Source organism: Carcharodon carcharias, chromosome 15 (assembly GCF_017639515.1).
Source record: "Carcharodon carcharias isolate sCarCar2 chromosome 15, sCarCar2.pri, whole genome shotgun sequence".
NCBI classification, from domain to species: domain Eukaryota; kingdom Metazoa; phylum Chordata; class Chondrichthyes; order Lamniformes; family Lamnidae; genus Carcharodon; species Carcharodon carcharias.
In genome coordinates, this window is record NC_054481.1 from 105693770 (window position 1) to 105708597 (window position 14828).

At 47.4% G+C, this 14828-nt stretch overlaps 1 protein-coding gene across 2 annotated transcripts in view; it reads right to left on the reverse strand.

Annotated features, from left to right (window-relative positions):
* The window catches only part of fam131c (family with sequence similarity 131 member C), a 47151-nt gene that overhangs the window by 6789 nt on the left and 25534 nt on the right, over positions 1–14828 (reverse strand). For both annotated transcript variants that reach the window (XM_041205728.1, XM_041205727.1), the window contains exon 5: positions 7483–7665. In XM_041205728.1, coding sequence (XP_041061662.1) covers positions 7483–7665 — 183 coding nt within the window. The remainder of the gene's footprint in view (positions 1–7482; positions 7666–14828) is intronic.

The window sequence follows — 14828 nt, forward strand, 5'->3', positions numbered from 1 at the left end:
GACCACCTCGTAAACCTGCTCCTGGGCCTGGCCAAGTTGCCATTAACAGGTCCAGGCAGCGGGCAATTGAGGGGGGTCGTCCAATCCCACTGTTTGCCCCTCTTCCACGGCTACGTTTGTGGCCAGGTGTCCCTGGAGAGGGAGCACGCAGTGTCTGCCTGCACATTGAGGCCTTCCATGCCCAGTGGGCACCACAGGGACTGGGGTGTTTTATTGACCCTCTTAATCACATGTTGGTTTAATGTTTGCAAGATTCCTTTAAACTTTATCTTTGGTTTTACAGCTATCCTAATTTAGGGGCTGTGTTTACTTTATCCCTCATTTTGTTAATTTAGTTTATTTGGTTGACTCTGGAAGAGTTAAACCAGGATCTTGTTGCTGTATTCAAATATATATTTAATTTTCTGGGATTTCCACCAGTTACGGAAGGCAGGAACTTGTGTCCCTTCTTGTTTGCAAAATGCAGCTGTGCATCTGATGAACCTGTCAACGTTTGCTCTAGTAAACCCCTTGGATTTGCTACGTTCAAAAGCTCTCTCCAAACCTCTTCCATTCAGACACCCTTTCTGTTATCTTCTGTAATTGTTCTCCCAATTTCTGCTTGCTATCCAAAACCTCTCCACCTTGCAAAGCGCCATGGGACTTTTTGTTATGCTAAAGAGGCGATTTCAACAACAACAACAATCTGTATTTATATAGCTCCTTTAACATACTAACCCACCCCAAAGTGCTTTACAGGCGGATTATGAAACAAAATATGGTACCAAGCCACATAAGGAGATAACAGGTCAGATGGCCTAAAGTTTGGTCAAAGGGACGTGTATTAAGGAGTGTCATAAAGGAGGAAAGCAAGGCAGAGAGGTGCAGGGAGGGAATGCCAGAGCTTGGGGCCCAGGCAACTGAAGGTATGGCCATCAATGGTAGAGTGATTAAAATTGGGATGCACAAGAGGCCAGAATTAGATGAGAGCAAATATTTCAGAGGCTTGTGGGGTTGGAGCGGATTACAGAGAGCGAGAGGGGGAAGGCCAAGGAGGGATTTGAAAAAAAGGATCCGTATTTTAAAATCCAGACGTTGCTTGACAGAAGCCAATGTAAGTCGGCGGGCACAAGTATTATAGGGGAATGGGACTTGCTGCGAGTTAAGACACAGGCAGCAGAGTTTTGGATGATCTCAAGTTTACGGAGGTTGGAATGTGGGAGTCCAGCCAGGAATTTGTTGGAATAGTTGAATCTAGAGGTAACAAAAGCATGAATTGTTAGTGCTGACATCCAGTAACAGTGAAGTGCATGCTCTCGGTATAAGTGAAAGCAACTGTTACTAATTGGGGAAAGGTTTGGGCATTATTCTTAAGTATTTACGAGAACCGGTTTCTACATGTGGATGGGTGAAGGAAAAGGAAGCCTGTGTCTATGTTCTCTGATTTTGTGAATAAATCTATGTTAAAGAAAGACTGACTCCAATCTGGAAAGGGGCTCTCTAATTTATATCATACTTTTGTCTCCAGTCTGACTCTCAAGGCTGTGCAATGTTCATCTGGTAATCTTCAACTCTTACTATGTTTAGCAGCCATGTCTGCCTGGAGATTTTAGGGGTTTTTCAGTAAATTCTTACTGTATTCTCTTTTCGCATTTTTAATTTCCCCCTAACACTCCAGATTCCTCCTTTACTCAGTGAATGAACACTGACTTGTGACATGAAAGAGGATTTCAGCAGCAGATGAGCCAAAACAGGGGCAAAGTCAGTGATATTGCAGAGGTGGAAATAGGCGGTGTTATTGATGGCACAGACATGAGTTCAGAAGCTCACCTTGGAATCAAATGTGACACTAAGGTTGCGACTGGCTTAATCTCAGACTGTTGCCAGGGAGACAGATGAAGTCAGTAGCTAGGGACAAAGAATGGAGTGGGGACCAAAAACAATGGCTTCAGTGATCCTAATATTTAATTGGAGGAAATTTCTGCTCATCTATTATTGATGTTGAATATGCAGTCTGATAATTTAGCAACAGACGAGGAATTGAGCGAGTTAGTGGTGTGGTAGAGCTGGGTGTCACCAGTGTACTTGTGAAATTTTACGTTGTGCCTTTGGATGATGTTGCCGAGGGACAGCATGTAGAGGACACTCCCAAGAAGACAATGGAAACACCTTATGGTGTCCATAAAGCATCCCTAAAGAGGTCAAACATCCCTGCCGACTCACGGGAGTCCCTGGCTTATGACTGACCAAATTGGAGAAGATTCTTTCAGGAAGGCATCAAACACATCAAGAGACTTCAGGAACACACAGAGGCGAAGCCGCAACATCAGAGAGAGCACTTAAAGGTCCCAACAATGCATCTACCTGACCCTCCAAGCACCACCTGCCCTGTATATGGCAGAGTCTGCAGATGGTGCATTGGGTTTATCAGCCAATTCAGAACTCATCGAGCTTGAGTGGAAATGATTCGTCCTCGATCCTGAGAGACTGTCTTAAGAAGAAGAAGAAGCAGAAGAGAAGATAAGAAATAGGATGGGCCAAGGGTAGATCCTTGGGGGACACTAGAGGTAATGTGGCAAGAGAAGAGAGAGAAGCCATTTCAGGTGATTCTTTGGCTACGGTTATATAGATAAGAATGGGGAGAGCAGTCCCAGCCAGCTGGGTGACAATGGAGAAGTGTTGGAAGAGGATGGTGTGGTCACCCGCATCAAAGGCAGCAGACAGGTCGAGAAGGATGTAAATTTCAACAAGGATGAAAATTTCAAAATCAAGGCATTGCTTAACTGGGGGCCAGTGTAGGTCAGCGAGGGTTAACGGGACTTGGTGTGAGTTGTGATACGGCCAGTGGAGTTTCAGATGACGTCACGTTTATGGAGAGTAGAACGTGGGAGGCTGGCCAGGATTGCGATAGAATAGTCAAGTCTAGAGGTAACAGGTATGAAAGAACTGAGCAACAGATGAGCCGAACAGGGAACAGAGTCAGGTGACATTACTATGGCAGAAATAAGCACAGGTATGTGGTTGGAAGCTCAGCCTGGGGCCAAATACGGCATCAAGGTTCTGAACAGTCGTGTTCAGCCTCCAAGAGTTGCCAGGGAGGCAGATGGAGATGGTGGCTAGGGAACGGAGTTTGTGGCAGGGGCTGAAGACAATGGCTTCGGTCTCCCCGATATTTATATTCTGTTTTAATGCACCTGGTGCATGCAGGGAACAAAATACCCGATGGCGTAATGTAGCAGCACAAGAACAGAGTAACTCCCCTTATGGAAGTGAGAGTAGTTAATATTTTGCTGCTTACTCATTGGTTTCACTAGGGGGAGCCGATGGATCACCTACTGGCGAGAAGCTTCAAAAATGCTAGCCACATTTCTCAGCCCAGTTTATATAAACCCTTCAGCAATGCCACAGGGACCCAAAGGTTTTTGTAGAAAAGGAGTACCAATCTAAATAGTCCCCAAATACTTTCTGACCTCTTTCTGCCCTTATCGTGCTGGGGACCACTCTTCATTCTTCACTGTGCTATGACTTTGTTTCAATAAATCCAGAACTTGTGCACTTACGGAATTGGTGAACTTCTTTGGCCGAGGCAGGACTGCCATGCACCACACAGATACATGCCCGGATTCAGATGACCTTCTGTCGTCAGGGTTATCTAAATATTTTGGGTGGGATCCCCAATATCCTCCAAGGGGCCAGCCAGAAGATGTGCTTTGGCAGGTTGACAGGTGTCTGAGCTGCTGGTAAAGCTTAATTGTATTTTATATTTGTTTCAAATGTTTCTTGTGCAATTGGTTCATCTACAGAGGTTTATTGGTTTTCAAAATTGTAATACATTGGATTATATATTTCAGTCTTTAAATATTTCAATCCACCTGCTAGTTAGTATATGGGCTGCACTTTTGAACATGGGTTGAATCTTTGGCTGGGTGCGGAAGCGCATTTTGGTGTGCGAATGGCCACACTTTGGTTTTTTTGGAAGAAATATGATTTTCCTCTGCATTCCTGACCCCGTGCCATTTTCTCTTAGCCTTTTTTGTGGGTTGGAGATGCCTAGTGTGCAATACACACACCATCTCCCATTAAGGTCAAGTTCCCCATTTTAAATGGGGAATGAAAATTGGGTTTCCTCCCACACACCATTTTCATCTGATGGTGTTGAGTTTTGCAAGTCCATCAAAAGCATGCCAGGTTTGAGAGTTTGTAAAGAAAATGGAAAGCCTTGAGGAGTTGGGACATTCTGAAAGGTAAGTGTGATACATTTTGACACATTCAGTTGTCACTATTAGGTGCTATATTGTAATGTACATGTATTTTTAATGTAGTGATTCATCATAGGGATCTATCCTGCAAAGGTACGTTGACCCTTACATTGACCAGCATTGTGTAATTGTTCACATGCATTATTGTACTTTTCCTATGGAGAAAGTACCAGAGTGTATTAAAACTGTTAAAAAAAGGTCCCCTGCTGTCACATTTTTGTGCTCTGATTCAGTTGGACTAGCAGATTTGGCATTTAAAAAAAGAACATGCTTCTGAAGTTTAAAAAAATGGTTTGTACCTTTACCCCTCCACTGATTGACAGGCACTCTGCTTTGAAATGGAAATGGATATCTATTCTGTTGTGGAGTTAGAAACTTTTATTGTGACAGCTGTTCCATTATGAATGTTTGGTTGGGCTTCAAAAGCTTCAGCTCAGCAAGTGGTCTTATTGATCCAAGAACTATTTGAAACTTCTATGAGCCTATAACACAACAAGTCTTTCATGTGGTTTCTTGTTTGTTTACTAACCTAATAGGCTCTTGAAGGATTACATTTTTTTGCCTTGGTTTATTTGCTCCAGATCAATCATAGTGAGTTTGAATTCAGGTTTTTCTTAGATTTAATGGCTTTCCAATGATTTTAAAATAATTCCCATTACTATAGCATGGCTCCTGAGAACTGTACATAGTTCATACTGGGTGAGTGGCTATGGAGGATACATGGGAGGGGGGGTAGAGGTGGCATGGGGAATGTGAGGTGCCATGGGGGAATTGAGGCTGGATGGGTGGCATGGGGACATAGAGGTTGCAAGGGTGGTGGGGGCATATGTGATGTGATGTGGCATGGGGTATCTGAAGTGCATAGGGTGGAATGGCGACATAGAGGTGGCATGTGATGGCACTGGGGAATGTGGGGTGGCATAGGGTGTGTGGGTGGGGGTATGAGGTGAATTTTAGGGACCTGTAAATGACGTTGGGAGCTGGGCTGGCGTGTTGGGGGACTGAGCCAGGCCTTCTAACCAGCTCACCTTACACAGTCCATCGCAATTTGCAAAATGCATTGTGAGCACAAACCCTGTGTAAAAAAGAGGAAAATCCCTTGTAAAGTGACAGGTGGGTCGGGCCTGCACTTTGCGAGCTGCGCAAGTGTGCAGATCACGCTTCCACGTTTTCCCAAGCCTAGACGGAAATTCAGCCCCTCCTGTTTATTCCTGCAGGAAATCTGGTAGGTGCGGGAATGGGTGGGGATATGGCAGACCACCTCTGCCCAACTTTCAGTCCTAGTTCCACCCAGGAATTGATAGAGTGTGGCTGGAAGATGCCGATCATTATTTCCTTTTTATATGACGGGCTGTTTAAAAAAAAATCTGGGCTGGGCTTTTGCACTTTTGTTTTCAGTGCAGATTTTCCACATTGAAGCAGTGGGTGGGAGCTGGAAAGCATAAGAACAGAAGCCCTGGCCCTGGTCACTTCCGAGTGGTATAGCGAGAGACTGGACATCAATATCAGGCCATAACTTCCTGGGAGTAACAATCAGTGTTGGATTGCCACTCTGTGCCCAATTGCTTACACAAGATTTCTCCCGTGCCTGTCTCACCCGACCTTCCGACTCAGGACGGGCAAGATCCAGGCAGCACGGCTATCTCCGAAGACCGGCATCGCAGTCCGGCAGAGTTGGATTGAAGAAGGACATGTCCACTTTTTTACGGCACTAGCTGCAGTAAGCCAGGTAAATTTAATGGTCGGATTGTAAGTGACAGGCCAGGGGGAGGAGGTGAGTGTCTAAGGTAAGTGGATAGGATTTGGGGGGGATGTTGGGGATCGGAGGTCAGGTGGGGGTTGGGTGGTGGGAGGACATTGGGTGGAGGGGGGGCGTTGGACATTGGTGGGGGGGATGTGGGGGTTATCAGGCATCGGGGGTAAGGGGAGTGTCAGATGTTGGGGGGGTTGCGAATCAGATTGGGGGATCGGACATCAGGGGGTGGTGAGATTTGGGGTGCCAGGATCAGAGGGGGACAGGGGTTAGACATTGGATGGGGGCTGGGGTTGGGACACCAGGTTGGGGGGGGTCAGACACTGGGCAGGGGCTGTGGGGGTGTCAGACATCGGGGTGTATGAGTGTGTGTGTAGGTGTGCCATCATCAGAGGGGGATGGGAGGGTTGGACATTGAGAGTCAGTTTGGGGGGGGTTGAACATGGGGTTGGGGGGTTATCGGAATCAGGGGCTGTGGGGTCCGGACATCGAGGTGACGGTGGGGTGTCGGACATCAGGTAGGGGGGGTGGGTGGGGTCAGACATTAGGGGGTTATGGGGGCTGCTGGCATCAGGAGGGGGGGTGTGGTGTTGGACATTGGGGGTTGGGTGCTGGCATCAGAGGGGGTGGTGGGGCTCAGATATCGGGGTTTGGGGCTGGGGTCGGTCTTTGAGGGGTTGGGGGGCGGTCTCAGGGGTCTGGGGGAGGTCCGGTAGGGTTGGGAGGGGGGTAGAGCCTGCAGTGGGAGGCTGAGGTGGGTGTCCAGTCAGGGCGTGTTGGGGTAGTTGGGACGGCGTTGTTGGGGGGTTTGGGTTGGGTTGGGGGGTTCGGGCCTGTGGGGCTGGGGGAGGTGGGTGCCCGGTCGGGTCGGGTGGGGGTAGTTGGGATGGCGTTGTTAGGGGGTTTGGGTTGGGTTGGGGGGGATCGGGCCTGCGGGGCTGGGGGAGGTGGGTGCCCGGTCGCGCCGCTTCGTGTCAGGCCTTTTGTGCTGGGGGCGTTCGAGTCAGGTCAGGTTGGGAGAATTCAATGGAGAGTTGAGGGAGGGTTGCGGTGGGGTATACTGTGTTGGGGGGGGGGGTGTAGCTGCGGGGTGGGGGAGACCCCTGGGGGTATCAGGGGTGTGGCGGGTGGCTCATGGTGGAAGCCAGTCTGTATCTTTACAATAGTTACCCAGAAGTTAGAAGAGGTTTTAATTCTTCTAACTTTTTGTGAGTAACTATTTGTGTAACATAGCCGGAACCATCCGAAGTTTGCGATATAAATCACACTTTCTGATGGTTCCCAGAGCAGGGCAATTGTTGAGCTACTTGAAAAGCCGGCATCACAATGGATCAAATTGGGTCAGACAGAAGATGGGGAATATCGACTACCTCCCCCATATTGATCGAGTAGACATTTGGCTTGGAACTGCCAGTGTAACTGACTGCTTCATCCCCATCTCAGTGCATCTTGAGTGGGGCACAGCGTCAAAAACAATTTCACTCATTTTACCTGCTGCAAAACGAGCCTCTTTCAGCTCGTCAGTGAGACTGGAGTAATGGGCTTCATCCATCGGGCATGGATTACATCCTCCACCATGTGCACCCCAACCCTTCCATTCAATTAGATGAGCCACTCGCCCACGTGCCATAGCTGTCGGCTTTGTTATGTGATCTTTTACTGTCTGAACCAGACCTGCAATAGAAAAATCAATATCACACTTTATTACAATGGTAAAATCAATCTCTATGTTTCCTTATACACTAAAGGAAGTGACTATCTGAATTTTAAATGGCGAGCGTTGTAATTGAGGTTTAAAGGAAGGTCTCCTGTTACAGTCCTGTAAATCTCAACCCCTTCATTCGCAGGCCCTTCATTACAGTCTTCTCCCTTTGCACAAAACTCCATTTGTAGTTCCCTTCACTTGTCATCCACTCTGTTTGCTGTCTCACTCTTTAATAAAACTAACCAAAAACTGTTTCAATTAACCTTTTTCTTTTCATTGGTATTTGTCAGGCAAAAGTAAGGTTAGCCATCAACAGGCTAATTTTCTTTGGTGCTGAACTCAGAAGAGGTCAGGGAGCATTGTGGCACATACCAATAGGAGTCAAACTTACACCAGCAAAAGGGAAAGCCTTGCAGTTATAAAGCATTAAACCATCTTGTGGTTCTCTCAACAGCCATGCTGTGTTCAGACAATGTTGTACTTGCTCAGTGCTGCACTGAAGTGTCGGTCTAGATTATGCCTTTAAATCAGGAGCGGGGCTTGAACCCACAACCTACTGTCATTGGAAATCATAATTGGAAAATAGTGTGCTACATGTGCCTGATATGTATTGCCATCGGGCACAGCTCTTTGGCACTGTGCAGTCAGAAAATTACCCTTGAAGTGCCACAATCAATTTTGTGTGGTGTTACTTTGCTCACAAGCAGAAACAACACTGCAGGCAAATAGTCTAGATCACATGGGCATGTGTCACACTAAAAATAAATTTCGGAGAGAATTCATTTCTCTCAACTGGGTGAATGTTATCAATGCTTTGCTCTGCTTGGTAACATACAGATGGATGACTTGTGTTTCCCTTGGCTGTTTTGAGTGAGCCATGTGTGAATTTGGACCCCATTGTCATGTAAGCAATAGATGAGCAGACTGAATGCAGTGAGGTTAGTCACAGGCTTGAGGCTCTGAGCTCAGCTGGAAATTAAACACTTAGAGAAGAGAGGAACATTTTTATAGATTTGCATTTTGAATCCACTTCGGATTTAGGAAAAGTTTGCTTTGGACCATTAGGGACATATCTTTTGTTATCAGAATTAGACACACCCCTCCTCTGCTGAACTGTATAAGAATGCAAACCTAAAAAGATACAGGAAGAAAGTACTAAACTCAGGCCTAAAAATTCAAGGCTTCACCACTCCTGGTGCTGTTGTGCCCCCAATGGGGGTATTTCCCATGGAGGGGCATGTAAAATGCCCCACTGCTTTCCCGCCCACACCCGAGCTCACTCTCATACTACGAAGGATGGATGGGCGCCAAAAGTGGCAGCCTGCCCACCATACTTAAATAAGCACTTAAGGGTCCATTAGGCTTGTTATCAAGTCAATTGACCTTAAAAATACGCTGCCCACACCTTAAAACAGTTGGTGTGGGCACCCGGTGGGAGCAGACAGACCTATTTTTTCCCCTAAGATTGTTAACGGGCGGGAAGGGGGCTGCACTTTGATGATCACAGGACAGCCCCCATCCTTCCTACCCACGCCCCTCTCTAAAACCTACCCCCTCCTCCACCCTCCCAGCTCCCTTACCTACCTGAACACTCCTGGCCCAAGGCCCTGTCCCGCAGCGCTTTATTGCTATTTATTATTAGCCTGGCCACTGATTCCTGAATTTCATGGCACTTACAACTGCTGGGGGTCAATATAAGGAGATTGTACTTGGCCTGCATTTTTGCAATTGAGGTTTAAAAAGTCCGGGTCAATCGATTACCAATTCATCTCACACGAGTCCCAGTTAATTATTCTTCAATCAAGAAAATCCGTTGCTCCTCATTCTAGACAATTTCCTGCATGGAATCTTCAACAGAAATGTGGGAGATTCCAAGCCAGACCGAAGGAATGACACATCATACTCCTGACTCCAGTATTCCTTGTTATGGTACAGTGTAGACCCCTCATACTTCATCACAATCATCTCCCAATCTCACACAAAAGTTACACTCTGACTTCCTTGCCTAGCTTAAGTTTTAATGCACACGCTGACACAGGTTAATATCATCACTCAGATAATGGACAGAAAACAGTGCAAGAGTAAATGGGTCATTTTTGGGCGGGTAGTCTATAACTGGCCTGGAAACTGGAGACCAACTGGAAAATCCCAATCAGCCTCTTGTCAATGCCCCCAGCAAGGATCTTAATGAACCTATTTGTATGCCTGTCTCGTGGAAACGGGCAGCTTTGCCATGCCCCGAACCCACCTACCCTCAAATGGCTGGGGATAGCATCAGGAAACTGACATGTTGGCCAGCGCCAATATTTACGGGTCCCATTTTTTTCATTCCTGAAAACTGTGGCCTGGGTCTGGAATGGAATACAGGCGGAGTCAGTGTGGGCCAGATACGACAGGTGGGAGATAATGTTGCGCAGTATGAAGTTATCCACTTTGGTAGGAAAAATAGAAAAGCCAATTTTCTTTGAAATGGTGAGAGACTAAGAGATGTTGGTATTCAGAGGGACCTGGGTGTCCGTGCACACGAATCACAGAAATTTAACATGGAGGAACAGCAAGTAATTAGGAAAACAGGTAATAATCAAACATAAAAGTAAACTGCAATTACATATGGCCTTGGTATGACCACACCTGGAGTAATGCATTCAATGAGGAGAAATCAAGTAAACTAGGCCTTTATTCCTTAGGATTTAGAAGACTGAGAGGTGATCTCATTGAAACCTATAAAGGTCTTATGAGGCTTAACAGGGAGGATGCCGAGGAGTCTAAATCTAGGGGTCAGAGACTCCGAATAAGGGATTTAGGACAGAGCTGAAGGGAAATTTCCTCAGTCAAAGGGTTGTGATTTTTGAAATTCTCTACCCTAGAGGCCCAAGATTCCCAGTTGTTGAGTATATTCAAGACCGAGGCCAATAGATTAGTGGATATTAAAGGAATCGAGGGGTATGGGATAGGGCAGGAAGTTGGAATTGAAGTCGACTATCACCCATGAGCGTATTGAATGATGGAGCAGGTTCGAGGGGCTGAATGGCCTACTCCTGCTTCTAGTTCTTCTGTCCTTATGATCAGACCCACAGCCGAGTACTTTGAGAATAAAATTGCTTCAAATTAACTTCTCGTGGATTCCACTGTTGCCTTAATTGCAGCTTTCAATTGCAGGGCTGCTTAATGCTGTCAATCTCCAATGAGTCACAATTTCAGCATATTAAATCAAAGAAACTCTAAGGCAACTGAGTTACTCAGTCTATAACCCTTCCGCCGCAATGCTTTGCATAACATGAACACACCTCTAAGCAACCGACTGAACTACATGCTTAACTGCTCCTGGAACTCCTGCGATTGTTCAAAAATGCTGGTGATTGGCAGGTCCTGCCATGGTTAGTTGGGCATGTAGTTATTGCATGTATGCTCCCCTCCCAATCCCTTTCTCCTGGGACAATGAGCAGGATTTTCTGGCCCCGCCCGCCACCAGGATCGTCTGGTCCTGCGGAAAGTCAATAGACTTTTGGCTGGGCTGTTGAATCTCCCACTGTTGGGGGGTCTGCCAAGATGGCAGCCAGAAGATCCAGGCCAATGTCTCGTACCTGTGGCCAGGTATTTGTATGTGTGTAATTCTTCCTAGTTGGAGGTGACAGAAAACTTCATAGGGGAATTTACAGTCATTTGTGTGACTATTTGAATATGCTTGTGACTACACAGAGTATGCACACTGCTCCTGTAAGGCGCATTTAACAAAACCTTGCTCCCCTCACTCCTATACCTGTGGACATAGATTGATACAGCCTGGAAGGAGGCCATTCAGCCCACCATGCCTGTGCTGGCTCTTTGAAAAAGCTATTCAATTAGTTCCACTCCCTTGCCCAATCTCCGCAGTCCTGCAAAAAATTCCATTTCAAATATTTATCCAATTCCCTTTTGAAAGTTACTATAGAATCTGCTTCCACCCCCTCCCCCCCATCCCACAGCCCCCGCCCTCCGCTTCCCCTTCCAAGCAGTCCCTCCCAGATCATAACCACTCGCTGCAACAGTATGGGGATTCTGTGTTCAGACCCACTCAATGGATTGTCCACACTTATCACAGCTAATGTAATTCTACTTCATTGTTCTGTTTCTCAGTTGAAGCTCTGGGCTATCTATTTAAGTGGAGGCGATGGTGTAGAGGTATTGTTGCTAGACTAGTAATCCAGAGACCCAGGGTACTGCTCTGGGGACCCAGGTTGGAATCCCACCATGGCAGATGGTGGAATTTGAATTCAGCAAAAAAATCTGGAATTAAAAGTCTAATGATGACCATGAAGCCATTATCGATCATTGTAAAAACCCATCTGGTTCACTAATGTCCTTTAGGGAAGGAAATTTGCCGTCCTTACCTGGTCTGGCCTACATGTAACTCCAGACCCACAGCAATGTGGTTGACTCCTAAATGCCCCCTGAACAAGAGAAATTAGGGATGGGCAGTAAATGCTGGCCTAGCCAGTGATGCCCACACCCCATGAATGAATAAGAAAAAGTAATATTTTTCTAATTTCATTCTTTTTGTCATTTCGGACAGCATTTTATGTTCCCCCAGCTGGCCATAAAATTTCTTGGATGGCCTTCCCACCAGGTTCCAGCCTGCCCCCACCTCTCCGCAATTTTACACTGGGATGGGCGGGTCTTAGGCCAGCCCATCCTCCATTTCCCCAATTGAGGCACTAAGTGGCCAATTGTTGACCACTTAAGGGCTGTTTCCAGCCAAGCCTCAATTTTCAGGCTGGCGGGAGGAGTTCAAGGTCAATGGGGGAAGCCTAAAAAGTAACCCTGTTCAGGCCCCGGGCGGGGATGGGGGAGGGGCATCTCCATCATCAGCCTCCTTTTAACATCGGGCACCCCCCCTTAAAGGACTGGCCATTTCAGATCCTCTGTCCCCCTTTCCTTGACCTCTCCACCAACACCCTCACCCCCTTCTACCCATCCCCCCGGGGCCTCACTACCCCACCCCATCCCAAGACCCCCCAAAACTTGCCTGGTCCTGGACTCCTGGGACTTGGAGGCTACTTGCAGTCCCAGTTCTGTCCACTGCAGCTTCTGGCGCTGCAGGGACTAGAGAGCTGCCGGCCAATCTGAGTGGCCGGCAGTTTTTTAAGGTGGGACTGCCTCCTGAGCGAAGGGCAGAAGTCCTGCCTCCAGCCATTTAACGTTTGCTGGAGCTGTGGGGCAGGCAGTATCGGCGGGGAAGTGTTCTCCGCCGACTCTTTGGGAAAGCAAACCCCAGCATCATAAAAATCCTGGTCTTTATGTTGGAAACACATAAGACAGTCTCGATGTTACTTCATATTACAAACCTGTGCTTCAGTGAGCCATTTGGTAAGGCAATTTGTTACAAGCCGTAGTGATCAGAAGATTCCAGGTTTGCTTCTTCACCTTTGGATAGTTGGGTGACCATGGCCAAAGCAACTGAGGTGTTTAACTGTCCTTGGGCTAGGGAGGGTCAAAAATGCAGCCAGGAATCTTGCTCCTGGCTGTCTTTTTGCTGAACCCTGTTGGAAAGGGCCTGGGTGTGAATATTGGCTGACAGTGAGATCATGCTCAGCTGTAATACCAGCTGTGGCTAGACAGCCTGCCACAGTCCCTTTCCTGATTCATATGTGAAGGATTGTCACTTGGGTGAGGCATTAAGCCATTGAACCCCGTATAGTTAAACCTCAGCAAGAGTCAGCAGCTTCAGGAGACAAGAGGGAGAAGTTTTAATGCCAGGGTTTTTTTTCCCCCTTTTTTGGTCCATCGAAAATGATGGGGTGAATTTCAGCCCCCAAAAATGGGTGGGTTGAGGTCAGGTCAGATGCTAAAATTTTTAAAATTTCATAGCCACCCTCGGAAGGCGGTTGGTAGTTTAAATATTTTAATAGGGCTGTAGCCTCTGATTTAACAGTGGCTGGCCTTCCCAGGCCTCAGGGAACCCAGTCAATAAAGCGTGGGCAGCTTTGGGGAGAAGGTAAGTACTTTTACAGCGCTGCATGTGGGCCAGGAGGAGCAGGAGTTTCCCTCGTGCCCCACCTCCTAAGCTTATCCCCTGTACAAAGACCCCCAGGGTCATCAATCCATGCTCCCTACCTGGTCCTGCAGCCTGCTCTGAAGTATTCCCCTTCTGGAATCAGACTGACTTCTGGATTTCCCCTCAGGAACTCTGATCCCACCGACACAGGTCTCCTCTGTCAATATTGGGGTCTATGTGTGGGTGCATGGCACATCCACCTATTCATAGTCAGGTGCATGCAAATACAGGAATTATGTCCTATGGGGCAGAAATTTTCACTCAGCGGGTGGGCACACACTCGACCCACTCGAGCGTGAAATGAGGTGCGCTAACTTCGGCTGAACGTACCGACGTCAACGCGCAGTCGCACGATAGTTCGGTTGGCAGGCGCACTCCAGAGACAGCAGCACGCCCGCCGACAATTAATAGACTGTTAAGGCCATTACGTAATCAATAATGGTTGGCAGGCAGGCGAAAAGGCCAAACGGCCTTTGTAATTTTTTTGGAAACCTCATCCACGGATGGGATGAGGTTCCCAAAAGCAAATAAAAATAACATAAAAACTTTAATTTCTCATTAGCTAAATGCCCCTGCTCATGTGACGGAGTCACATGAGGGGACATGTTTTATTACATATTTATTTTCTTTATTTTTTTATATATATATATCTATTCATCTCCCTGAGGCAGCCCCGTGCCTCAGCGAGATTATGAAGCGCTCACTCGCACGCATGCGCGAAGCTTGTGCACAACCCGCTCGTCTCCTCCCTCCCCCCCCCCCCTGCACAGGCAGCACTGAGCGCTGCTATTCGCGTTTCAAGCTGGGCGGTCCTTAATTGGCCCGCCAGCGTGAAATCGCGGTGCGGTGCTGATCATGGGTGGCGGTCGGCTTATGGCTGCCCCCACAAGCCCGCCCGCCCGCCAAGGCCAAAATTCTGCCCATGAGCTTATTTTAATAGCCTTAGCAATGCTGGGCTGAAGGGATGTCTGTTGGTCCCTGGAATCGGAGGCAGCAAAGTTGTGGAAGACTACAATAGATCACAGACCATCAATCAAAGTGGGATAACTGGCCTGATGTGAAATCCAGGTACAATTTTTGGGCCATCTCTATTCATGT